A 24,839-nucleotide genomic window follows, 5' to 3' on the forward strand; every position below is an offset into this window, starting at 1 on the left:
AATGTCTAAACCCACAAACCTTTTCCTCTGTAGGCTGTGCATTAAAACAAATTATCATCACCCAAAGTTTTTTACAAAGTGAAACCCTTCGAAATAATACACGAAAAATCTGCTACTTCAATAACGGTGTTCCAAGTTTAGTTAGGAGATCATCCTGCAACACAAAGTGTACAGAACTTCACAAGAAACAGCAAGTGCAGCAGAGCAGGATACAGGAATCTGCCTGAACTACCAGCACCCACACAGAGAAGTTCCAGGAAAAAATGCCATTGCTTTGCTGTCCCAGCTGGCCACAGCAGTTTCTGTGGGTCAGGACATCAGTAATAGGGGAGTCCACAGGACATCCACAACACAGGGCTGAGAGGATAAAGCAGAAGGGAAACAAGGCAGAAGAAGGAGGAAAAGAGAAGCCCACAGCAAAAGCTGAGGGAACTCTTTCTTATGATGTACATGCTGCCTCCTGTGGCAAAATCAAGGTAAAGGTTCAAATCACAATGAGGCCTAAGACACCAAAGCCAGTGGCATTTTAAGTGCCAAAACCCCCACACCTCTGTTTCTAAAAGTACAGTGCCAGCCCTGAGCAGCCCACTGCCTGGGGGCCAGTGGAGCAGGGAAGTCTCTGAGGCAAAGAAGCCTGAGATGGGTTAAAACTTGACTGATAGTTCACCCATCAGGTATGTTTTTTAAGACTCCTGCCCAAGTCTGGTCAAAGTTCCACTCAAGTTCAACAATCCAAGTGGCAATTTCCTTCTAAAACTTTTTTCCATAATTTCTGATCAGCTCCTACTGCAGCCAAATCCTAAGTTTTCAGTTCCTCTTCAAACCACAACCTGCTCCTTCCTTAAGGTCTATGACAAACACTTCTGTGATTCCTGAGGGCGCTTGAGGACCCACTGCAGACCACCTGAGTTTACAGAGATATTGGAGAAGGATTCACCGTAACTGGGTTTTGCTCAAATTCTGTTTTACTGCATCTATCTTTTTTACTATGTGTCTGTAGCAAGGCTCAAACAAAGAGCTAAGATCCAGTTACTGGACTACCCCCAAGCTGCAGGAGCTAGAAAGGAAATCAAGTGGCTCCTCCTGTAAGTATTTAAGCAATATTTCTGTAACATAAAACCACTCTGATGGCTACAAATCCAAAAGAGACCGAAGAGTAAACAGAGGGAAAGAAATTGTTGTGTGAAGAAGAACTTCTGCTCCAGTTAAAAAGAATACATACTAGAGTGATCTGAAGCTGCCTATAAATATTCAAGAACATCAAAGCCGGTCCTGTTAAATTAAAAATGCTGTCACACAGATAGGAACTAGCCTCTAGCACTGCCAGCTTCAACATGTGAGCCTCTGATCTGAGACGCAGAGGCTCAGCTCTTCAAGAAATTTTATTCAACATAAGAAGAGGAAAAAAAAGAGAACCAGCAGTTGAGTTTAATAAGGGTATTAAATACCTTACGAGTGAGCTAAGTAGAGCTTAACTCTTTCAGGACACATCAGCCCTTTCACTGAAAAGGACAGTAGCTTCTTTCCATACAACTTCCAAGGCTGGGATGTCTCTGGACTCCAGGAACGTTCCTATCCAAGCCCCTGAAACAATCACTTAACACAGACTTCGGAAAGAGAGATTCTGCTCATACTGCATACCTCACACATAGATGTGTGCATACATTTTGGCTGACTATTCCACATCAGGGATCTATGTTTAATACTAAAGCTGTCCAGAAAGATTTCAAATCACCTTCTCACAGCTGCCTGAAGATAACCAAGGGTGGTAGACAACAGGAGAGCAGACCACTTCATTTGGCTTTTGTTATTTGAGGAGATTTAACTCTGGTGTGAGAAACTTATCCCAATTTGCAACTACAACCGTTACTTCACTGTAGAAAAAACTGTCAGTTCCCAGTATCCAAACCCAAAAAGATTATCCCTGACAGTTATGAATGGGGGCAGGGGGAACTCTGGCAGAGTAGCTTTCTCAAATAAAACAGTGGAAAACCAAAATATGATCCTACCTTGGAAGTTCTTTTGCATTAATTAGTCCACATAGTCTTTTCTTCAGATACAGTTTTGGGATACTATAGTATCTTATAGATAGTATCTTTTAAGGAGGCAAAACACTGCTGGCTACCAGACTGGGGATACCTTGTCTCTGAGCAAAAAGAGGTCTCCAGACTTTGGCTCCTCTTAAATACTGAACTCAGCAGCATCTCTTGGCACTGTTTCAAGAGTACATTTCTTGCTCCCAGCCCTGCTACACATCATCCAGGATATCTGCCAGCTTGGCATCCAGACCTAAAGTGTTCATCTACTCTTCATCCTCACAGCAGACAAGACAACATCTGCTCTAAAAGGCTTCTAAATAAATACCAATTGGGTATGACAAAGTATGCTGGACTCTATTAAAATACAATACTGCAATGATAACCAATACCTTTCCCTGTTATATCACACACACCCTTTAGGAAAAAAGGAGAAAACCCAGTGCACCTAAGAAAAGGACAGCAACTGCTACATTGCATATCCTAACCTCCATCCTTACCACCAAAGCTAGCAAGGATAGGTAAAACCTCATGCAACAGGGACAGAAAGCACTAGTGCACACAACTGACATGCTGCATATATAATATTGATGCTTTATCTATGAGATACAGGTATTATTATTGTTGCTGTTGTTATTAGCATAAAACCAATCAAGGCTCAATCAATTGCGAGGGCCACCATTTAGCCAGGCCCAAACAAGAAGTCTATAAATCTTCAAGGGCAGTATCTGTGAGTAAAAGAAAATAAAATTTAAAGAACTCCACAGCCTTTAAAAGAGGTTCTTGTCCATAAACTACAGAATTGTGAAACTGACCCATCACTGTTAAAAAACCAAACAGAATACCCTCTGCATTTCCAACTCAGTCTTTCACATGTACATTTCTTAATGTGTCATCAAAGTGGACAGTTTAAAAGCTCAAAACCTGCAGTTCCAAAGGTGAACTCAACAGCAAGTTTGGTTTGAGCCTCTTCTGCTTGGGGGAGGAGAGGCAGAGCAGAATGGATAAACCGAGAAGTAGAGAAGGATTTTTCGCAGCCACACTTAAAACACTTTTTATTGTCTGCATTTTTTTAAAGCAGGCAAGCATCAAAAGCCTCAAAGTAGGAAAACAGATCTTGGCACAAAGTAGGCTCTTTTCTGAATTAAAAGCAATTTTTCAAACACTACAATCAGAAGTATTTGAAAGTTGCTTACCAAGCACATGCAATAAATTCACAGTAGGAGGCACATACTTGCAACATGCATGCCTGTACAGCTAATTGAACAGTTGTACTCAAACCATGACTGCAGACTCTAAAATATGCCCCTTAGTTCTTCTCAGGCCAGTCACCTCCTCACTGATTCTTCCATTTGCTTTACTACTGAAAATTATGCAAAATAATGAAGCAGCTTAAGCTCAAGGAAACCAACAGAAAGCTTAAGCTGGCCATCAGCTTTAGAAAACAACTAAAATCCTCACATTAATGCACAGAGTAACATGTGTCTGGGAAGCCTAGAGAGTCTGCATATATTAAGCTGCATATTTAGGGTTGTACTTGTGTCTGGAACATAACAGGCACCTAATCAACCTTTGTAAACTGGCTCTTCATCTTAAAGCCAAGTGCAACAACGAAAGTCTCTAAGCAGCATGAAAAGGAAATTCAAAAAAATGAATGAAAGCAGTCTGCCACTGTGAAGAGGACACCCTAAGTCACCAGAGGCCTGTTTTCCTGAGCACTACTACTCAAACCTACTGTAAGCACAGCTTCACCAATGGGATGAGTGCAGTGAAGTGCAATTTTTGGGAGTCTCTATTGGGTATCCGCAAGATCACACCTCCCTGGTCACCTGTGGTTTGTGCCAAGCAGTTGAGAAAACTGTGGAAAACAGAATTACTTTTTTCCTTAACATGCATCTTCTGTTGCTGTTTTAACAGCTTCAAACCACGTCTTTGTTTAAAAACCATCTATTTTTCCTTTGCTGATCTCTGTGAGTGTGAAGGGCCCTCCTTTTAAGCCAGGAAACGAGGAATAAGGCTAAGCACTCAACGTGCATTCATTCTGTTTTCATGTGTAGGCACACACTCTGGTTTGAACATATTCGAACACTGAAGGGCAGATGCCCAAAACAAGAGATAGTATGTACCAGTTAATACCTCCTAAATTGAGCACTTCCAATGTAGTAAGTGTATTAATGCAAATACATGTACCACTTACATAACTGGGTAGAACATAGAGCAGATTACTGCATCCAGACCTTATCTTTCCTTAACCAATCCAATGCTGGCCTCCTGAAAGCATTCATACTTTGAAAAACTGTTTCTGAAAGTTATTTTGGTTCAGAAGGGCCTCACTTTGCAATTCCAAAACAAGAACTAGAAGACTGTAATAAAAAAAGGGAGCCTTTTTAAATACACACTCCACCACAAGACGGTATAAACTGGAAGAAAATTACTATGTATGCTAATCAATGGTTTTATACAACTACTCAAGACTTTCCTATAAGATCTGCTTGCAGCAGAGCTGCCCGAGGTTCTTCCCCTTTAACGTTTGTCACACTGAATTATGTCCTCTACACACTTCACCCTGGTGCCATTTCAGAAGCCCTGCACTAGGCAAAGCACTGAAGAAAAAGCTGTCCTGTCCAGTAAGAGGACCAGCGAGGTGCTCAGGGGGAGTGTATGCCAGTTCCACCCTTGGGGCATGGCTGGCCACAACTGCTGGTAACACTGTGAAGTAGGCTGTAATTATATATAAACCACTGTAGTCACATAGATCCAGTCTAAACATAAATAAATATATATAAATGAAAAAAATTCTCCAAATGGATCCGTGTTTAACAATTTTTAAGCACCACTCCTCTCTGGGATTTTTTCCTACTTCCACCCCCCAAAGAAGCAAGAGGAGCACATGGAAAAGGAAGTTGTCAGCATCTTGCCACCAAAGGCAAAGTTTTCAACAGTACGGACCTTCAGCGTCTGTGAGGAAGTCTAACTAAACATATGGACATATGCAGAAAAGTTACCTGAACTCCCACAAACTATTTTACCCACCTGATTCCCTACCTTTACTTGGAAGTACAGAAATTGCACTGGTTGGTCTGCATATTGAGCCAGTGTTGTGAGCTTTCTGCTTTTATTTACTTACTTAACCTACTTTAGTCTTCTTCCTCTAAATGGGTCACATTAGCATTTTTTGCTCTTTCCACTGTACCTTCTCCATATTTTAATATCTTTTACCTCATTTTCTTACACTGTGCCTCCCACCTGTTCCTCAAGGGACTGCCTTAGTCTTGCAACAAGGTTCTGGTAGAAGGATTCTGGTATTGCTGCAGCTGTGTGCAAATACCACAGACACTGGAGCTTCCTCCAGAACCAGTAACTCGTCACTGAATTTTGTACCTCATCTTTGGATTAGCCCCCTCCCATGTCTTTTCACCACCATTCTAAGAGATATCTTGGATATTGCCATGTTGAAGAATTAATAAAAACCAAGCATCCTTATTTACAACCTTGCAGCTAGAAGCCAGTAAGAACAGGCAACTCCTTGTGAAATAAGCCAGCAATGATGTGACTGGGCTGGAGCTCAGGGTGTGAGGACAGCATTCAGTGTCAACAAGAAACAGTGCAAGAGGATAAAGGCTTAAACAGAACACCTTAATGGGCTGTTTTCAACTCCCGCCGGGTACCTCCCCACACATCACAGGACACAACAGGATAAAGCATGATTGAAACTTTTTTTTTAAAAAAGGACAGAGGGAGGGATAAAACTATGAAACAGCTCGACTAATCTGTCCTGAGATCAAGCCCAAGACAAGACCTCTGCTGCGAGCAAAGCTGCCTGTGCCTTATACTCTACAAAGGCTGTCCAGGTAGAACAACTATGCAAGTCTTTGACTAAGTCATCTCTTATTTTGAAAGCAAATTATGCTTCCTTTAAGGACACGAGGACAAAGCAAACCTGAAGCCCAGATAAATGTATTGTGCCTGATGTCCTCAGGATCATTACTGCACGCCACAGATTTACAGTTAAGGTACGGAAACTAACGCAAACCCAATCCCAGGCGTCTTCATATTTTAAGAGGATAACTAGCAAAGAAAACATTCAATAAGACAGTGACTCAAAGCCACAAATAATTCCACTTCCTCATTTTGAATGGCCTTCAGGCACTCAGCAAGAAGAAACTTAACCTGCATGATCACAAAACAACAACCAAAAAAAAACCCCAAAAATACGTATTTTTGTTTTCCACTCTCAAAGGACGCAAACATTCTCTTGACTCGCCTCCTCTGATCATGGCTAGACATCTATGTATCTGCACAGTTATTTCGAGCCACTCCTTTCAACACCATTAAAAAGTCTGCCAATGCTTCAGAGTGCAGTTTGCAACCTTTAGTTAACTTTTGCATTTTGAGAAAACAGAGGAAAGATTCCAAGCCGTTGAAGTAAATAAGGGGTGGGAAGGAGACAGAAAGAAGGAACACACAAGACACTGTCTTGCACTCCAGTGTGAAGCCTCCCCACCTTCTACAAGAGAAGGATGGGCAATAATTTGCTACTAGGAAGTGTCATGCAAGAAGTTGGGAAGTGTCCCACTTGTTTTCTTCCTGGAGTTTAAAGCACTGAGTTATGCTTGTTCTCCCCAGACTGTTACCTTTTAAGCACAAAAAATACATGCAAGTGGAGATTATTACATCATCTACAAACTGCTCCAGTTCAATGGCTACATAAAGTTCATCATTTCCCTGCTGAGGCTTTCAAGCAGAAACAAACCAACCAAAACACAAACTTATGTTGCACAAGAAAAACCATGCATAATATTCTCAAATCTCTCCTCCACGCTGCTTCTCTCCAAAATTGTATCTATATACACCCACATTACTGTATTCAGCAGTACATTTAAGGAAGGAGTACGAAAAAAAGAAAGACGGAGAGAAAACTGACAATGATGAATGCGTATCATATAAAATTTTTTGATACATCACTGTTTTTAATGCAATCTAAGGCAAGCATTAAATTCGATCCTCTTTCCCAAGCACCTCACCTGAGCAGTTCCATTACAACCACAAATTTATAAGAAACACGACATTAGATGCTCCACACCTTAGCTATCAAGCTGAACACAACAGGGACAGGATCTTGCCAGTTTCAAGTAGAATTGAGACACATAATCTCACTCTGAGCAATAAAGCCACTGCTAGTCAAATCAGGGATTTTTACTGTCCGAGCACTGTCAGTCTGTGGCCATGTAAGACTGAGTTTGAGACAAGACTACATCTGAACTTTTGCCCTGAGTGGTACGAGAAGTTTCAACCATGAGGAGTTCTCCAGTCATAATTTGTTTTAAAGCAATATATCATTTTAGAGGTTTCAACAAAGTCTGGTTTTCACAGTCACTCTCAAACCAAACATCTGCAACTTCCAATCTCTAGACCATATCAATGGCCAGTATACTGCCCCCAGAAACATGGAATATTCCAGTATGCCAGATACCACCAAAATGGTTAGACTTTCGAGCAGTTTAAGGACCAGCTGACACAGCAACATAAGGATGAGTTTGCTGAATACAAACTGTGGCCACATGAAAGAAGACATATGAACATTTCATCTCTCTGAAGAGTTATTCTGGGTAGACACTTGACCCTAATAAGATTCATTCACAATAACATGAGAAACAATGTAATAGCACACCACTAGTGGATAGGAATCTGACCAATAACCAGTTTAGGAGTGGATGTATGACCTATCAAAAGCTGAAAGTGCATTGTTTCTTAAGGTTGGGGTTTTTTTGTTCAGACTTTCAAGACCAATGAGTAATTGATGCTATTAACATAAACAAAAGTAAGTCTTTGTGTAGTCCCAAAACCACAATTCCTTTGATCCATTCTTTAATGTGTGCCTGATTTTCAAGAATTTCTAATATTTCATTTTAAAGAAAAATGCATCTTATTCTTGAAAGAGCTGTGTGCACTGACAAAGGGGCTGGGGCCAAGATGTACTGTGACTGATGTACAACTAGCTGCTGCTGAAAGGTTCTGAGTGGCAACAGCTTCATGAGAGTTTTCTAAGCCTCACAGTGAACTTTAAACAATGATCCAGAACAGCAGATTCATAATGTTCTACAAAAACACAGCCTAGCTGAAAAAAGGGAGGCAAGACAATACTGTGAAAAATCTTTATCAATTTTGGCTCTGATAAACTCACTTTCAGGATGAGATAGAGGAAGCAGGGCACTGACAAGGGATGTTATATGCAATCTAAAACCTTGACAGTGAAAACACAACTGATAGCATTCAGTCTAGATGCTCTGGAACAGTATCTGCCAGGTTCTCTCCTTTGAAAAAAACAGCAGCACACAGCTCATGAAACAGCAAAAAAAAAAACAACCCCAAACCTGTCCATGATGTATGTTATCTAGCATGCATCCAGATGAATAAGCAAATCAATTTTTGAGTGACAAATGACTGTAACAGATTTGCCACATCACGTGGTTCTCACAGTATTCTTTGCTATCTGGGGTGCTGTCTGTTCAGGCACAAAGAGGAAGCAGACAGGTGATGTTACAAACAATAAGGCCTGAAAAAGTCTGTTTAATACAACTTGTTTCAAGTTGTGCAAATCTGAGTCTTAACAGAACAGTTTATTTTTTCTCTGCTTTTACTTACAGTCACCAAGAAAGTATGACCTCAGTAAATGGCCTATATTCTGTTTTTAATACTAACACGTGACACAAAAGGAACCTTTAAAGTCTCCTGCTGGCCCCAAAGACACTATTAAGTCTTAAAACGAAAAAGCACTAGAAGGTTAAAAGATGTCCATGTCTGTTCCAGCCCCTACTAGCACCACCTCTTCTAAATGTCATAATTATAACTTCATTGGTCCATCCCTCTTTTCTCTGAAAAATTACCTTACATCAGCAATTTGTCCTCACAACTCTTCTACCTTCAAAAGAACTTTTATAAGAAATCCTCCCAGCTGAAACTGTTGTGAAATATTAAGCATTCATAATCAGTATTCTCTACTGTAAAAAAAAAAGTTATTTTGATAGTAATGTATTTGCGTTTGTAGAGCTTTAACAGTTGTTTTTAGAACTTAATTGCTTAGTTTCTTTTAAATTTTATATGTATATTTGTGTGTGTGTGTATGTGTACATATATGGAACGCAAACAAACCCCACAGCTGTTAAAGAGAAATAAAGATTGCTATTGGCACTTGCTTAACAGTCAAACTTACTAGAACATCATTCAAGTAATTTTTCTCTACTTAGCCAAAGGGGGGAAAAAAATAAAGACGGCAATTACAAGCGACTACAAAGGAATTAGATGAGCACTTCAAGAGTTCCAATAAGAGTAAAGGATAGTAGCGTTCGGTCAAAGACAAGAACCATTACTCTGGTGAGAAAGTCAAGCATAGCTCTGTACGAAATGTGACGCGGTGGAAGCCCGGCTCCGGGGGAGCCCCAAGCGCAGCACTATCGGGTCCAGCTCCGCGCAGCTCCGTGCGCCGCCGGGCGCGGAGCGGGCAGCGACCGGCACAGCCCGAGGGCGCAGCACCCACTGCTGCCGCGGCACTTTCAGTGCGGGCCCGGCCGCCCCCAAAGCGGAGCAGCCCCGCACAGCTCCGGCCGCGCACCGCCGGCAGCTCCGGGACCGGCAGGGGCCGCCCGGCGGGGCCCCGCCTCCGCCCGCCCGCCCGCCCGCCGGCCCCGCGCCCAGCGGAGGGGCGAGCAGAGCGGAGCGGAGCGGAGCGGAGCGGAGCCCGCCGCGCGTGTGAGGCGGCCCTCGGCTCCGCCCGCTGCCGCCGCGCAGAGACCGCGCCGCGCGCCCGGCTGTCAAAACGAGGCGGCCCGGCGAGGTGAGGCCGGCGCTGGGCCTTTGTGCGCGGGCGCGCATCTGTCACCGCGTCCCCGGGCCGCGCGGCGCACGTGGGGCGGCGGGGCCCGGCCCCGCTTTGTGCCGCAGGTGCCGGGCCCGCGGAGCCATCTTGGGGCAGGCGGCGCCCCCCGGCCGCGCTCACCTGCACGATCTCGCCTTCGGCGCTCAGCGTGGCCCCCGCGCGGGAGAAGCGGCCCTGCAGCCCCGTGGTGTAGGTGGTGTAGTCGCCGCTGGGGCTGGACTCGAAGAGCACCACCTCCACAAACGCCGTCTCCTTGCCCAGCGCCGCGCCCGGCGCCGCGGCCAGCAGCACCCCGAGCAGCAACAGAGGCGGCGGCAGCGGCGGCACGGGCAGCCCCGCGCCGGCCCCGCAGCCCCTCATCGCGCGGCGGGAGGAAGCGGCGCCCCGCCGCCGCGCATCTCTCCCGAGCGGCTCCAGCTCCGGGGCCGGGGTCCCGGGCCGGTCAGCGTCCCATGGCAGCGGCCCTCCCGCCGCGCTGCGCCCCGCTCCTCGCTGCCGCGCTCCCCTTCCCTCGCCCCGGCTCCTCTCCGCCCTGCCAAGCCGCTTCCCTTTCATCTGCTCCACGTGACGGCCACCACGGGGTTATCCCCGCCCTCCGCGCCGCGCTGACCCGCTCAGTCCCTCCCGCCGTGCACACACCACCCGCAGCCCCGCCGGGCCCGGCCGAGCCGAGCGGTTCCCGTGGCTGCCGGCGGTCCGGCCCGGACCCACCCGGCCCCGCATGGGTCTGAGAGCGAGCGGCACTCGGGAAGGCCCTGCCGGGATCAGCTTCCCACGCGGCCGGGCCTGCAGGGCCGGGAGGCGAAGGGCAGCCCCGGCGACCTGTGGCAAGCGCCCGGGCCCGCGTCCGCCAGGCTGCTGCCCGCCGGTGCCGGGGCTCCCGCGTTGCCCAGCCGCGGGCTGCGGGCCGGGGTCTGTAGCGGGTCGGCCGGGCCGCTTCCCGGCACTACCGCGGCTCGGGGCCGCCGGCCATGCTCGGGTGGGTTAGGGACGGATCCCGAGTGCGGTGGCTGCGCGGTGCAGCCCCGCCGGTGGCACAGACCGGGTGGACGTGCCCCGGCGGGCGGAGCAGTGCTCTGTCAACACACGTACCACGGGCACCTATCCTCTGGAGAGGCACCGCTGCGCCGAGGGACGGATGTGCCAACTATTTGCAGCCGGCAGCCAGCGGGATTCTCGTTTGTGTCTAGGGCAGGACTGGCTAATCGGCCCCCTGATTCCAGTCTCCTGAAATTCAGTTAGGGGAGGCTGAGTTACCTGGGCTCTTTGGCTTGGGTGCAAGTGCAAGTCTACAAAACCTCCATCAATGATGGGGGGAAAATTTGTTGGTAATGATTTTTGTTTCAGTCTCGCAGAAGTACTGGATGTCAGCCAATTACACATTTTCCCGTCAGAAGTATGTACAGCCAAGTCATGGAACTCATTAATACATACATGATGTTACGCAGCCTAAAAGTATAACCCAGTGACAAGGAGGATTGAGACAAACTGATCCAAGATCCCTTGTTGGCTATGAAACACAATGTTTGGAAACAAAGCCCAGCCCTAACTCACTGACAAGAAATAGTACCATAGTCTACAAATGGCCAGATCTTTTCTTAAATATACTTTGTTATAGGGGAAGACCAGGTAGTGGTATCCTGAGCATGACACAGTGAGCAATGTTAGCATATCAAATCATGAAAGATTTCTTCAGTGGCAAAGGGTCAAGAAGGGATCACAGGACCATACACTCTGGGCTCTTACAGTAAGACACAAAATACCCACCTAAGACTATGGTACAGTGGAGCAAAGGCCACAAAACTATTGCATGCTTAGAAAGGGAGCTGGAAGGGACATCACTGTGGTGCACTATGCAAACTTAGATGTGGTTAACATGTGGAAATTTTAGATTTTAGGTATGTTTCAGTATGATTTCAGAAATGCATGGCATCTAGTGTCCTAAACAGAAGCATTTTAATCCCTTAGTGCAAACTACCTCTACTTGATTTTCCTTCACCTATGAGGCAAATGGCTGATGCTTAGTCAACACATGGTCTCCTACATCACAATCAACATAGGAACAGCTTAAACTGTCTGGAAACTACCTCTGGAAAAATATGTAAATGGGGCTCTATATACCAAGTGGACAGCATCCTACGCCTAAAATAAGAGTTGCTGAAGATCTGATCCACTCCACTTGGACTACAAACACAACAAAATTGCCTTGAAGCAGCCTCACAGTCAAATACTGAGAGCGACATGAGGCACTAGGTCTCAGGTCACCAAGTTCCCTCGACTTGGGCAGAAATCCAAGCAGGAAGTTACAGGAAGAGAATGGACTGTCTATCATTAAAGCATCAAATATTTCTAATTGGCATCCTGCCCAGCTGGCAGCATACAGTTCACAATTCAGTTATGCCATAATACTTCAGATATGTTTTCTTTTTTTTCCCCCTGAATAACAAACTGAGGCCCAGGGTCTGAATACAGAAGTCTCGAGCATTTATAACTACAGCTGAGGACAGTGAGAGCTGTGATTTGAGCCTAACTAAATTATGTGCAATGCCAAATGGTCTGAGAAAGCATTCTCTAGGCACTCAGTCTCTTCTTTCAAGTTAACAAGTGACAGAACCAGAGGAAAAAACCTCAGGTTTCACCAGGGGAGGCTTAGATTGGATATTAGGGAGAATTTCTGCAGGGAAAGGGTTGTCAAGCATTGGAACAGGCTGCCATGGATAGAGGTGGAGTCACCACCCCCTGGGGGATTTAAAAGATGTGTGAATGTGGCACTTCGGGACATGGTTTAGTGGTTTAGCAATGCTGGGGGAATGGTTGGAGTCAATTGTCTTACAGATCTTTTCCAACATAAACAATTCTGTAATTCTATCTCAGAAGCAGGCAATCAACACTAGAGGATGCTTTTGACACTGAACTTCCTACATCTCATTCCCCTTGCAAAGAAATGGCTATTATAGAACCCTTCTCCCTCTGCTCAAGAGAAAACAAAGTTAGTGAAGTACGCACATAATACTGTGATGAACATTATAGAAAAAGCCCAAAACAATCTCCTCAGAGCAGCTGTCTACAGGAAGGATAAAGAGAGTTGGTTGTCTCATTCACATACCCACATATGCCTGTCCAGGTGTTTTCAGGAACTGATAACTCGGACTACTGCCCACATTCCCTACATGTTTTAACACCGTGCTCTGCAGAGCTTATTTCATAAGTAAATGATATTGGTGTACCTCTTAATAAGCAATAGGAACAAGTGCTGTCCTTTTTCCAGTAAATTCAAGGACATGTACATGCCTGCCCTTTTTCTCTGAGACAGAATTGCACAGCAATTCTGTTTTAGGACTGACTTAAAGCATTACTCGGACACACCCGAGTGCTTGACGAGTTCTCACTCTGAAGGAGCACCAGCAGCTCCTCACGCCGGTCCAAGGGGCGGCCGGAGGCTGGCCGGGGAGGGGCCGGCTGCACTGCGGCACGGCCACCAGCAGGTGTCCCCCGAGGCCCGCCCGGGGCTGCAGGGCGCGTCCGGGGCGCCTGCGGAGCCGGAGCTGGGCTGGAGATGTCTCTGACATCCCTGCCATCAGGAGATGCCTTACAGCTATCTCCCACAGCCCTGCATCTTCACGCAGGCAAACTTTGCCGTTGCAGTTATAACAGAAAGTTGTAATGGACAACTTTTTTTTTTTTTTTTTTTTAATATTTATGAAAATGATGCTTTCGTCATTATCGTCAATTATTCTAAATTAAAGTAACAAACCATTGTAACTTGTTGGCTTAATTAAAGACCAAAAAGAGAAGTCAGTGGATATTTTTAGTAAGAAAAAAATGTCGTGCAACTGTGGCTTTGCCTCTTGATATTTAAGGTTTGGAAACACAATTCATCCAAGTAAACCAGCATCGAAGCAAAGCAACTTAACCAACTGACTAGACACAACAACTTTAATTATAAAAAATTTTTGCGAACAAAATTTTTAGTTAATGTTCGAATAGTTAGGATTTCCAGTGTTTTAAACAATATGTAGTCTTTTAAATCTGTAAGAAGGGGAAACATAGTAATTTGGGAATCCTTCACCTCTCTGTACATGTAATTGTCTACTGAAGGGAAAAAATAATAATGAATCAGGTCTGTAAAACTGAATTATGTAAATTGTACTGAAAATACACTTATTTAGATAACTGCAGCCTTTTCTTTTTGCAAACTATTGCCCAATATACAGTATAAGCTCAAATAAGAGTTGCAAGACAGTTGCAAGCCACGCTTGATGCTTTCCTTCAGGGCCCTCACCAGGCAGGCACAGCAGATCATGTTACTAAAAGAAGAAAAAAGAATTCTAAGAAACAAACTTAGGAAATTATTGATATATGCCTTTTGATCGACTAAAATCTCTGCAAGGGCTGACAGGAACAGAATGGATTTGGAAAAAATTTGGAGCCATATTTTCCACAATTCTCAGTATCCATTCTGCAAGAAAGACACTCAAATGCATCCATAGAAATGTCTTTCACTGTGCTCTTGTGTTCCTGAGATTTCTCTGTATCACATCTACTCACTTTCAGTTAGAGTCGCACTAAATCCTAGATTACTGTTAATTTCATGTGTTCATAATGTCAGTGCTTAGCAGTTTCTTCACTCATGATATTGAATAAGCAGCCAATGTAAATAATACCTAAATAACACACTCTGCATATTTTACAGAATCATATTTATATACAACCTAGATATTGACACTTCTATATTTAATTCAACATAGTTATTAGTGTTTCTGGAGTAAATATAGGGTAAAAGTTGCTGTTCATGAAGCTCTACTTCAAGCAATAGTACAAAATGAACAATATATAAACATCACAGAATATATTTGAAGCACGTGGTTAAAGTGTATGATGTATCAGCTGCTAATACTAATTGCAATAGGAAGAACTCTATGCTAAAGCCAGAAAACAGATTTCACCATCTGTGACTAGCAAAAGCAAAAAACATTCTTAAAATGTTACTGGCTAAAATGAAGGAATTCCTATATTAACAATGGATTCGTTCATGCGATGGTGAGTTAAGCAACTATTTACTCTATTCCATCTTGGGTTATCTGTTGTATTAAGGACTCACCTAAGTAACAAGATCTGACTGGCACTTTTAATTTATCACCTTAAAACACTCATTTTCCACATTCAACTACTAGTATAGGATCTATTTAATTAGTAGGTAAAGGGCTTTAGCTGTCCCTGTCTGTTTACATAAGAGTTATCATTAAAGTCAGCACTAACAGAGCAAATCAGTGAGGCTACCAGAAAGAAAGCATAATAGACTTGTCCCTCTCTGAACACCAGCTGCTAGCCTGTGCCCTCTGAGGAGTCAGCAAACCAAAAATGTAGGAAGCAAGAGATGGATGATTCTGACTACACCCCCCTCCCCCCCACACACACATTTTAGGTCGTGCTGAACCTATTCTGAGACAGAACTGATTCCTAACTTGACATTTCCTGATAATTTCCTCTTTTCACACAGGGTCACATGACAGCTGGAGACAGGGTTCTGCATACAAAAGGGCACCCAAATGGAAGAAGATAAGGAAACGAATTCAAAATTACAAAATGAGAAAGGACTCTTTCCAGGACTCTCAGGGGCTCTGGACTTCTAAAAGAATTTCAAAGCCTAGGGAATGCCAAAGAAATAAGAAAAGGTTTTTCCTTTCAAACGCTGGCACTGCTCCAAAGAAGAGCTAGCTTCTGCCAACAGGAAGTAGCCATCAAGTTTTCCTAAGCATGGTTGTTTACCTCCCTGGGTATTTTCCAAGAAGAGGTTCCAGTGCTGAACCAGGATGTGCAAACAGAAAAACTTACTGGAACAGGAGCTTGTAGGCATGTGAGATTTCAAGTTAAGTGTTTTCCTCAGAGCGCTTGCTCAACATGTGAGACACTGGCACAAAACCGGGAACTGCCTTGTCAGTTCCCTGGGACAGCACAGCAGCAAGTTCAGTCTCTCCTGTACTGCCCAAGCACATTCTGCAGCATTGCCCCCAACAATGCACTTGCTGCATCATCTCAAGTAAGGGTAGGACCTTTACCTTTTTTCTTTTGCTTGTGACTACCCCTCTAATGTATCATCATGCATCAGTGTACACAGGTGAGCAAACACCTCTCTGTGCACAACTCCTGTGGCATCTCCCAGAACCTCCAAATTCTGCATAATCTGCATAACTCTCTGGTCCACATTTTTCTGCCAGCAGGATGAGAGAACTTTGCAGGGGAACACTGTGCTTGGGACCAAGCTAGAAAGAGAAAAGCCAAAGAGCTGAAGTAGGACTACGCATGGAAATAGGCATTACAGTCAGACAAACCACAACCAAGCACCAGAGGTACCAGCAGCTAGGCCTTTTAAAGGGAAAGGGAATCCATGCAATGGAAGTAGAATCAATAGTGGAATTGAGGAATGGTGTGGGAAGGGGATAGGCCAAGGTGTTTGGAAGCAGAAGCCAGAACAACTAAGCAATGCCCAAATGACAACTAACACCCACAACCTCCTCTTGACCTGCGAGATTCCTGCAGACATCAGGGGTGCCCATCAAACAGATTACCTGGCCTGAGCCCATTTTCCTGGCCAAGTGACCAATACTGTTTGATTCCCAGCTGGAGTCTCTCAAGGACTGGCAGATGGCATAAACCTTCCCAAGGGCATCCGGTGGCTATGTATAAAGATCTGTTTACGTGACTAATGTTTGCAGAGTTTTCCAGTAACATTTCACTTTTACAGAACTGGTAGCACAGGGTTGCCAGCCTTTCTGTTTACTGTGGTGTGGATATCTTGTCTTCTTTTAAATTCCCATGAGTGGTTTGCTCCAAGCTCTGAATGTGCAAGAGAAATTTGCTTCTCTGTCTGACAGAACGAATGAAATCAAAAGATCTTTATCTCAAAATACTGCCATGTCCTTGTAAGCAGGTAGATTTTCCCTTTATATCAGCATTCCGTGACAGTGTGAGGGGGATTAGGAAGCTGTCCCTACTCTGGCACCTCTGCTGCTTAACAAGCATGTCAGTTTTCTGAAAAAATTAGTAAATTGGCAAAAAATTGCAACTGCTACAAAATTATAGACATTTGTTAATTTCTGGTCTTGCCTGAGACCAATGAATTCTCGAGTTTCAGAGGAGTCTAAAAATGAAGCAGATTGGAATTACAATGCAAGTGAAATTCAGAGGAAAAAAGATACTATGGAGATGCAAGGAACGTTCTGAGCCTTTTATAGAGATTGCTTGATCTCAAATTTACTGTTATCACTCTTTAAAAGACAATATATCATTATCATTTTAAGAAAAATCTCCCATCTTGTATTCTGTAACAATAAAAAAAGGAATGACAGACACAAAATGTTAGAAGCTGTGAAACATGAGATGATTTTGTTGCCAAAAAATCTGTGATGCAAAGGGGTCACTACAGAGGAAGGCCACAATGCAGGTTCACACTGTCTAAAAATCAAGTTAATCAGTTGCTACACATGCATCTACAACTGGCCTTCGGGCAGTGTGATTCCCATCTCCCTTTTTCCGAGGTACTGCATTGAAATTTATTGCTACTAAGCTACCATTAAACCTGGAATAGGGCACAACCTCTTTGAATGTGGGCAATGGAACTGAACTGTCCAAAAAAGTTCCAAGGTGAGCTTCAGGCAGGGTGGCAGTTCCATGCAGTAGCCAGAGGATACAGATTCTGCATATGCCCTGAGACTGAGAGCACTAAAACTCTGAAAGATGCACTCCTGAATCCCAGTGTGTAATGACAAAATTTAAGAATAAGCAAAATGAGTATACTTTACAGGTTTTGAATAACCTTTAGGGTGCAAAACAGGTTCTCTTCTCATTTAATCAGCTATTGATACAGGTATGGGAACACTCCAGCTGCTGTCAAGAACTTGGGGGCCCGGGCCACTTTCCAAGTATTTTCAGACATACATTTGGCAAAGCAATCTCTCTCTCAGATTATGATTGTCAGTTAATCTTTTCTCTACACCCCCTTCTTCTATTTTACCTCCCTCCTTTTTTTCATATGTAGATAACATTCAACACACATTTCTTTCTCTGTATCTGATATTACACAAGAGCAAAGCCTCTCCACCTTCGTTAAACAAAATTATTTCCTCTGATGGGTGGGCCACCTGGAATATAAAGTTATTTTAGCAGGAACTAATGTTGTTTCTGGCAGGACAGCCAAGAGTATCCTCATTGGCACATCCTAGGTGGTAGTGCTGAACTCCCCAGCGGGGTGAAAGGCAGGGTGAGAAGCATTCTTGAGTCACACGGATCACAGGATTAAATCCAATGACTGAAAAAAAGAAAAATACAAAGACCGGAATGTGTAAACAGTGAAGGGGAAAAAAAGTGGAAATAAGAATTAAACTTGAAGCCTTTTCATTAAAACTCTCTGGAAGGGTGTCACAGTGCAACACCAGCTTTATGGGCCTTTTCGTTGGCACTCTTTTACCCAGTGACTCAAGCATATATTTAATAAAACTCTTTATGTATCCTAATGGTAGTAACGTAATATTTGTGAGCCTAAATATATTCTCAGCAACGGCACCAGAGCTAGTCTTAGTACTACTAAAACTATTCAACAGGACTAGAATGCAGGGTGTCATGCCCTTCTTTTGCTAGCTACTACTGCCAACACCAGACATGCTAATGGATGTCCTTATTCTGTTCAGTAACAATGGGCACCACCGGTGCCAAGGGCAGCTTCCACTTCTGTGTCTGGTTACACATCGCTGCGAAGCAGCTCAGGCACCACTACTAGCATGTATGTCCCTGCACTTCTGTGGTTTATTCATGATCACAAGTGTTTGTTGCAAAAGGAAACGTGCTTTACATGGGCTCTGGTTCGATATAAAATTGAATAGGAAAATTAAATCACCTGCAGACAGAAAGTTAGGGTTTTTCTTCAGTCAAAATACCAAGACATCTGGAGATCTTTATGACAAAACGTAGCATGATAAATCAGATCTCACCAGTATAGCTGTAAATATTACAAATCAGCAATGCAAGGCAGCTGTTCAACAGTTTTCTTGCAGGTAAGGGCAACTTGAAATGGATGTCTGAAATCTGAAGCAGTTATTAATACTGAACCTACATTTGGGTAGAAAACAGTAACACTTTAAATTGGGAATTAGAATTACAGAAGAAACATGAGTCCAAATCCAGAAGAGACACACAAAAGAGAAGCAGATAGTTTTCAATGGCCAGCATCTAAGGGGCTTAGCAGGACCAGAACAAACAATTTTTTGCACTTTGATTAAAAGGCTTATCGAAAAATTGCCATATTTTTCACAAAGGTGTCAAAGTAGAAAGATGAACTTTCAGCCTTAGCTCAATGTCATGCTGCAGTGCATAAGAAAAGAACAAACACAAGCTTACAAATGCAGTTTGTTCTCTGTATCATGAAAGCCTGGCAGAACTCCAACGCTGGAGTAATGCCAAACCAGCACACCAGTGTCTTTGATCTTCTAAAGCTCATGTTTTTCCTTTAGTGTTTAACATCTCAACTAATTTAAAATCAATGTACAAACGGCTTTCAGAAACAATTGTGAGCAGCCAAAGTCTCGACATTTCATAACTATTCAGGTCGTTGGCAACTGTCACAAGTGGAAACTTGGAAAGCTTCAGGCACGGAGCTGTCGGCAGCTCAAACACCCTCGCTGCCCTGCATGGCTGTGCGCTGCTGTTGGGAGCTTGCTGAACACCTGCATTCCCCCATGGGCACAGTATTTCGAGGCTTTCTACCTACAAAACTTTTATTTGTCTGAACCCACGATCTATCAGATCTGACACCAACCCATCGCGGCAGGGTGATTTTCTTCGTCAGACACCACAGAAATGCTCACTTCACTCCTTACACAGCACTGCTGCTCCTCGGGAACAGGCTGGGGGCAGCGGTGTGACACCCCTGAGGGATTTCTGCCCAATCTCCTGCAACTTCCGCTCATCAATCACTAACCTCACTGCTTTTACGGTCTTCTTAGCCCGTTTTTAGCCCATTCTCATGGCATCTGCTACAGCTCCACTCTCGGCACTTGTGTTCTGCTTAGGACTGCTTGTGACAGACCGGCTCCGGAAAGGAGACCAGAGAGAGATTTCAGCTACATCGCCATGCCAGGCCCGGTTCACCGCCTCCTCACGGCACTGCTCAACTTTGGCGACCGCCACCGCGGGCGAGCACGGCCCGGGCAGCCAGGGCGGCCCCTCACGGCCTCCGCAAGCCACGGCCTCCGCAAGCCACGGCCTCCGCAAGCCCCGCCCCCCGCTAGCCCCGCCCCCCGCCGCGTGCCAGCGCCCCACCGAGCGCCCCCTTGTCTGATGCAATTCGCTTCCCCCCTTGCTCTCGGCCTCGGGCCAATCACGGGCTCTGCCTCCCGTGACGTCACGACTCCCAGCCAATGAGCGAGAGCCACGATGGTAGAAATGCGGGCGGGGCGCAGCCGGCCGCGCTGGTGACGTCGGGCAGCGTGTGCGCCGTCCTCCCGTTCCGCTATGGCCGCGCTGCCCGGTGCCGCGGCCCCGCGGCTGCTCCTCATCCCCAGCAAAGCGGCCGAGGCTCCCGGCCCCGCGGCTGCCCGGCATCTCTCTGTTGTCCTGCCGGCAGGAGCCGACGCCGGCCTCCCGGGCATGGAGACCACGCAGCCGGCCCGCAAGCGGCAGCGGCTCACGCATCTGAGCCCGGAGGAGAAGGCGCTGCGCAGGTGAGTGGGGGGCAGCGGTGAGTGGGCAGGCTCCGGCTTTCCCGTCGCGCTGATGGCCGCTCTGCCCCGCAGGAAGCTGAAGAACCGCGTGGCGGCCCAGAGTGCCCGCGACAGGAAGAAGGCGCGGATGACAGAGCTGGAGCAGCAGGTGGTGGAGCTGGAGGAGGAGGTAAGGGGCTGGGGGAGGTAAGGGGTTGGAGGAGGAGGACGTGGTAATGAGCGGTCTCCCTGCCTCACGGCTCTTTGCAGAACCAGAAGCTGCTGCGGGAAAACCAGCTCTTGCGGGAAAGGACGTGTAACCTCGTGCGGGAGAACCAGGAGCTCCGCTGCCGCCTGGGTTTAGATGCTCTGAAGACGGAGGAGGAGGAGGAGGGTGACAAGTTCCAGGTGAGCCGCGCTGCTGCTGTGTCCGCCCCCTGCTTGGGCAGAGCTGGCCCGCTCCCTCCCGGGGTAACCTCGGTGCTGTCGGCACGGATATGCCGGAAATACCTTTGTCCTCCAAATGGAGGCTCTCCTGAAACTCAGCAGCTGCCAAGTCGAAATGGGTGCCACTCGTAGTGTGGGAGGTAGAAAGCTGACTAGTTCCAAGCTGGTTTAAGACAGTTTTATCTGTTTTTCTGTGTCTCGTTATAGAAGTGAAGTAGAAGCTGTTATATAGGCGTGTCTCATGAGAACAGGAGTTGTGGTGGGGAGGGTGAGGCTCTCATTTCAAAGTGGCAAATAAAAGAAATACGCAAGTATATGGTAGGTTCAGTTAACTTTGGAAATGGTCTTACCTTCAGGTTTCTACAGAACAAGTAAATAGAGAATTTAATGAAGGAAACCTTTGCAGAAAAATCATGATCTTCAAGATTATGTCCTGTACTGCCTGCAAGAACATTCGCAGTGACTTGAGTTTTTTTGTCTTGGTACAGGTTGTGAAGGAATCCCAGGTGGATGAGATTAGATTGGTGACCGGGTCCGCTGAGTCCGCAGCACTCAGACTACGTGTTCCTCTGCAGCAGGTGCAGGCCCAGCAGTCACCATTTCTGATAGTTTCCACATGGATTCTGGTGGCAGTGACTCTTCAGACTCTGAGGTGAGCATCAAGTCCTATACAAACTGTCCATGAAATTTGGAACCACTGTAGGTTTAAGACTAGTGTTATAACTTCCTGATGTTAAATCATTTGATGATTTCCATTTATAGTTGGTTTGTTTTCCAAGTTTTGGAATGTCATACCTGTGGCTCAGAACAGCTGTTAGGCTGTATCCAGTGAGTACAGGAGTTCAACAACACCCACATGAAAAAACCCAGCCCCCATAGCTTTGGTCATGTGCAGGTCTGCCTAAGCCAGGTTTTGGTCTATGCTTTGTGTAGCTGGCAGGCACAGTGGTGTTTGTACTTGATGGGTACAAGATCTCAAGGAGCTTCTAATAGTGGCTGTGAATCTCAAATGCGTGTATGATGGACAAAGAATGAGTGTGCTCTGGAACAGACTGCCCAGGAGGGTGTGGAGTCTCCCTCACTGGACATAGTCAAGAACCGTCTGGGTGCAATACTGTGCCATGTGCTCTAGGATGACTGCTTGAGCAGGGAAGTTGGACCAGATGTGATCTAGTGTGGTCACTTCTGACCTGGCAGATTCTGTGAATTTCTGCAAGATAAGTAATTGCATTAACCATTGTTCTTGGGAAAGCAACTGTAATTGCATTAGTGTATTTTAACTTCCACATGGGGTTTAATAGATGCCTTGTTTGGTGTTTGGCTGTAACAGTAATAAACTGTCCCTCTAAAATAGTATTTCATTTTGCAGTCTGATCTCCTATTGGGCTTTCTGGACAGTCTGGACCCAGAGATGTTTCTCAGATATGCTGATTCAGAGTCAACGTGCCTGGAAAAGCTGGAGGAAGAGATCTCTGGAGAAACAAATTCCATACCAACTGCCCTGTCTCCCTCTTTGGGGTCCCCATCAGCTAAGCTGGAAGCCATTAATGAACTCATAAGGTTTGATCACGTGTATACAAAACCCCTGGTAGTGGAGATTCCTGTTGAAATGGGCAACCAAACCAATATGCTAGTGAAAATTGAGAAAGAAAATCTCTCTTCATCTGACGACAAGGCTATCCCTGAGGTCCCAGTGTCTGTGAAGAAGGAACCTGTAGACAGCTTCATGCCTGAACTGGGCATTTCTCATCTGCTTTCTTCCTGTCATAATCTTGAAGCCTCAAGCTACTTGTTGGATGGCTGTAGTGACTCTGGGTATGAAGGATCCCTGTCGCCCTTCAGTGATACATCGTCTCCGCTTGGCACTGACCATGCGTGGGAGGATAGTTTTGCCAAGGAACTCTTTCCCCAGCTCATCAGTGTCTAACCTGGTAGTGTTAACTCCCCTTGGATAACTGTCCTGGCAAGATACCAGCATATGCCCCTTTGAGGGGTGTGTGTGGGGAAAATCAAGTCCATTCAGAAAAGTGTTGCTAATTTTTACCCATGCTAGTAGATGGCGTGATGGTATGAAAAAGCCTGGGGTGTTCTGTCCTGCCCTGGCTTCCCCCCAATCAGTGTTGGCTTAGGAGAGAGGCAGGTTTATTTCTCAGTAACTTGCTAACTCTGTATGAACCCGAAAATGTTTTGGTTTTAGGTTAAAATTTTAACACCAAAAACTTAAGTGGGATATTCATGTATTGACAACTGGGCTGAACCTTAATAATCTCTAAGTCTTACAGCTTCACTAAATGCTTCTTTTCCATTTGCTATGTAGAGTTGCTTTCTCCATTTAATATTTAACTGTATTGTTGCAATTAAAATGCAGTGCAGCTCACTGACCTTTTTGTGCCTCAGAACTCAGTGGGGAGGGGACAGTATCTGGGCCTTGGAGAATTTAAGTTCAGGTCTCTCGGTGTCTCATCCTGCCACAATGCATTGATGAGCAGTGCTCATATGGTGTCTGCAGCTGGATGCTTCAGTTTCCTTTTGGGGGCACTGGATGTGATAGAGAGGTTTGTGTGAAGGCCAGAGCCACTAGAGCAAGACCTTCAGCCTCTATAAGGCAGGCAGGTGGCATGAGCTTCAAGTTTTGAGTATTCAGAAGTCATGGCAGTGGTGGCACCGTGGTGGCCAGCAATGCTGTCCAAAATGCTCAGTCCGAAGGGAGGTGGGTACGAGACAGGCATAGTGTGAAAAAGGTTGCAGATTCTGTGTTACCACTGGAAATCCTGAAGCATCAAATGAACTTGTCAGGAGCTAATTTCAAATACCACAGCACAACTCCTCATTGTCCACGTCCATTTGCTCCAGTATTACAATATTAAAATGACTTGGAGAGGCAGAAGAAACTGAAATTTTATATTGAAATTAAGGGAGCTGTTGCAGGTGTTGGTGCAGCTGTTCTTGGTTTCAGTACTATTTCATGTTTTGCATTCAATTTTGGCAAAAATAACTTGGGGCAGGAAAGGAAAGAAAACCAGAGGTGTTTCAGTCACTAATATTAAAGGTGATAGGACTGCTTTGGATTACAAGCTTGGGTAACCTAGTTTGTAATGAAGGATTCTATCGGAATAGTAGATAGAAGTAAAGATTACAGGTGTATAGTAAAACAAATTTAGATTGAAAATCCAAGCAGTTAGAGAATAAGTTGCTTTACTTTCAAGGTGGGGAACAGGGATGGCTGTAAGACTATCAAATAAATTGTTGCGAGTCCAGAAAACAAATAGAAGAGAGGATTTGATCTGTAGTTTTGCATTACTTTTTGTTAGCATTATTGGAACTTTGTATGACATTAAATTCCCTTCTTAAGTAGTGCAATACGTGAGTAAACATAGTAATTGATGGAAGTGGCTCTGTTTGGTACTGCAGTACTTGCAGGAAGTGTGTGTGTTCCTGAGAATTTGATGTTTGGGACTGAGTCTCTGCAGGTACAGCCTGTTCCTGGCTTCTCCCCAGGCACTTCACAGTGACCGTGTCCGGGGTGGAGTGTGAGGGCAGTGCCAGGGGTGAAGCAGATGATTCCCGGCAGGGTCTGTTCCCCGTGGCTCCCGAGCAGGGCCAGCCTGCCAGCAGCGGCCCCACCCACAGCCCCTGCCCACCTTCCACGGGGCCCCAGCCCCTCGTGGCAACTACGAGCAAGCGATTTTCAACGGCTAAAAAAATCCAAGTGTGTTGTTATTAAGAAGTGTGTGTGTTATTAAGAAGTTAGTGTCCTTTCCATCACACTAGAACATGGGCTGTGTT

The 24,839-nt window shown here is 45.3% G+C and overlaps 2 protein-coding genes and 1 long non-coding RNA gene across 4 annotated transcripts in view; 1 reads left to right on the forward strand and 2 right to left on the reverse strand.

Moving 5' to 3' along the window:
* ZNRF3 (zinc and ring finger 3) overlaps positions 1 to 10,434 on the reverse strand; it is a 69,846-nt gene extending 59,412 nt beyond the window's left edge. For both annotated transcript variants that reach the window (XM_048323244.1, XM_048323243.1), the window contains exon 1: positions 10,033 to 10,434. In XM_048323244.1, the coding sequence (XP_048179201.1) occupies positions 10,033 to 10,272 (240 nt within the window). In that variant the 5' untranslated portion in view covers positions 10,273 to 10,434. The remainder of the gene's footprint in view (positions 1 to 10,032) is intronic.
* Positions 10,435 to 13,686: 3,252 nt separating this feature from the next.
* On the reverse strand, positions 13,687 to 20,133 carry LOC125335572. The gene is made up of 3 exons (XR_007207486.1): positions 19,886 to 20,133; positions 18,806 to 19,017; positions 13,687 to 18,220 (listed from the first exon to the last, which is right to left on the reverse strand). It is a non-coding gene; the product is annotated as an uncharacterized LOC125335572 (long non-coding RNA).
* Positions 20,134 to 20,370: 237 nt separating this feature from the next.
* Positions 20,371 to 23,434, forward strand: XBP1 (X-box binding protein 1). The gene is given in 6 exon segments (XM_048322954.1): positions 20,371 to 20,627; positions 20,700 to 20,796; positions 20,877 to 21,014; positions 21,542 to 21,595; positions 21,598 to 21,705; positions 22,423 to 23,434. Coding segments are annotated over 6 exon segments (1,164 nt in total). The 5' UTR covers positions 20,371 to 20,418; the 3' UTR covers positions 22,981 to 23,434.
* Positions 23,435 to 24,839: the final 1,405 nt, after the last annotated feature.

The sequence above is a fragment of the Corvus hawaiiensis genome, chromosome 18, assembly GCF_020740725.1.
Source record: "Corvus hawaiiensis isolate bCorHaw1 chromosome 18, bCorHaw1.pri.cur, whole genome shotgun sequence".
Classification (NCBI taxonomy): domain Eukaryota; kingdom Metazoa; phylum Chordata; class Aves; order Passeriformes; family Corvidae; genus Corvus; species Corvus hawaiiensis.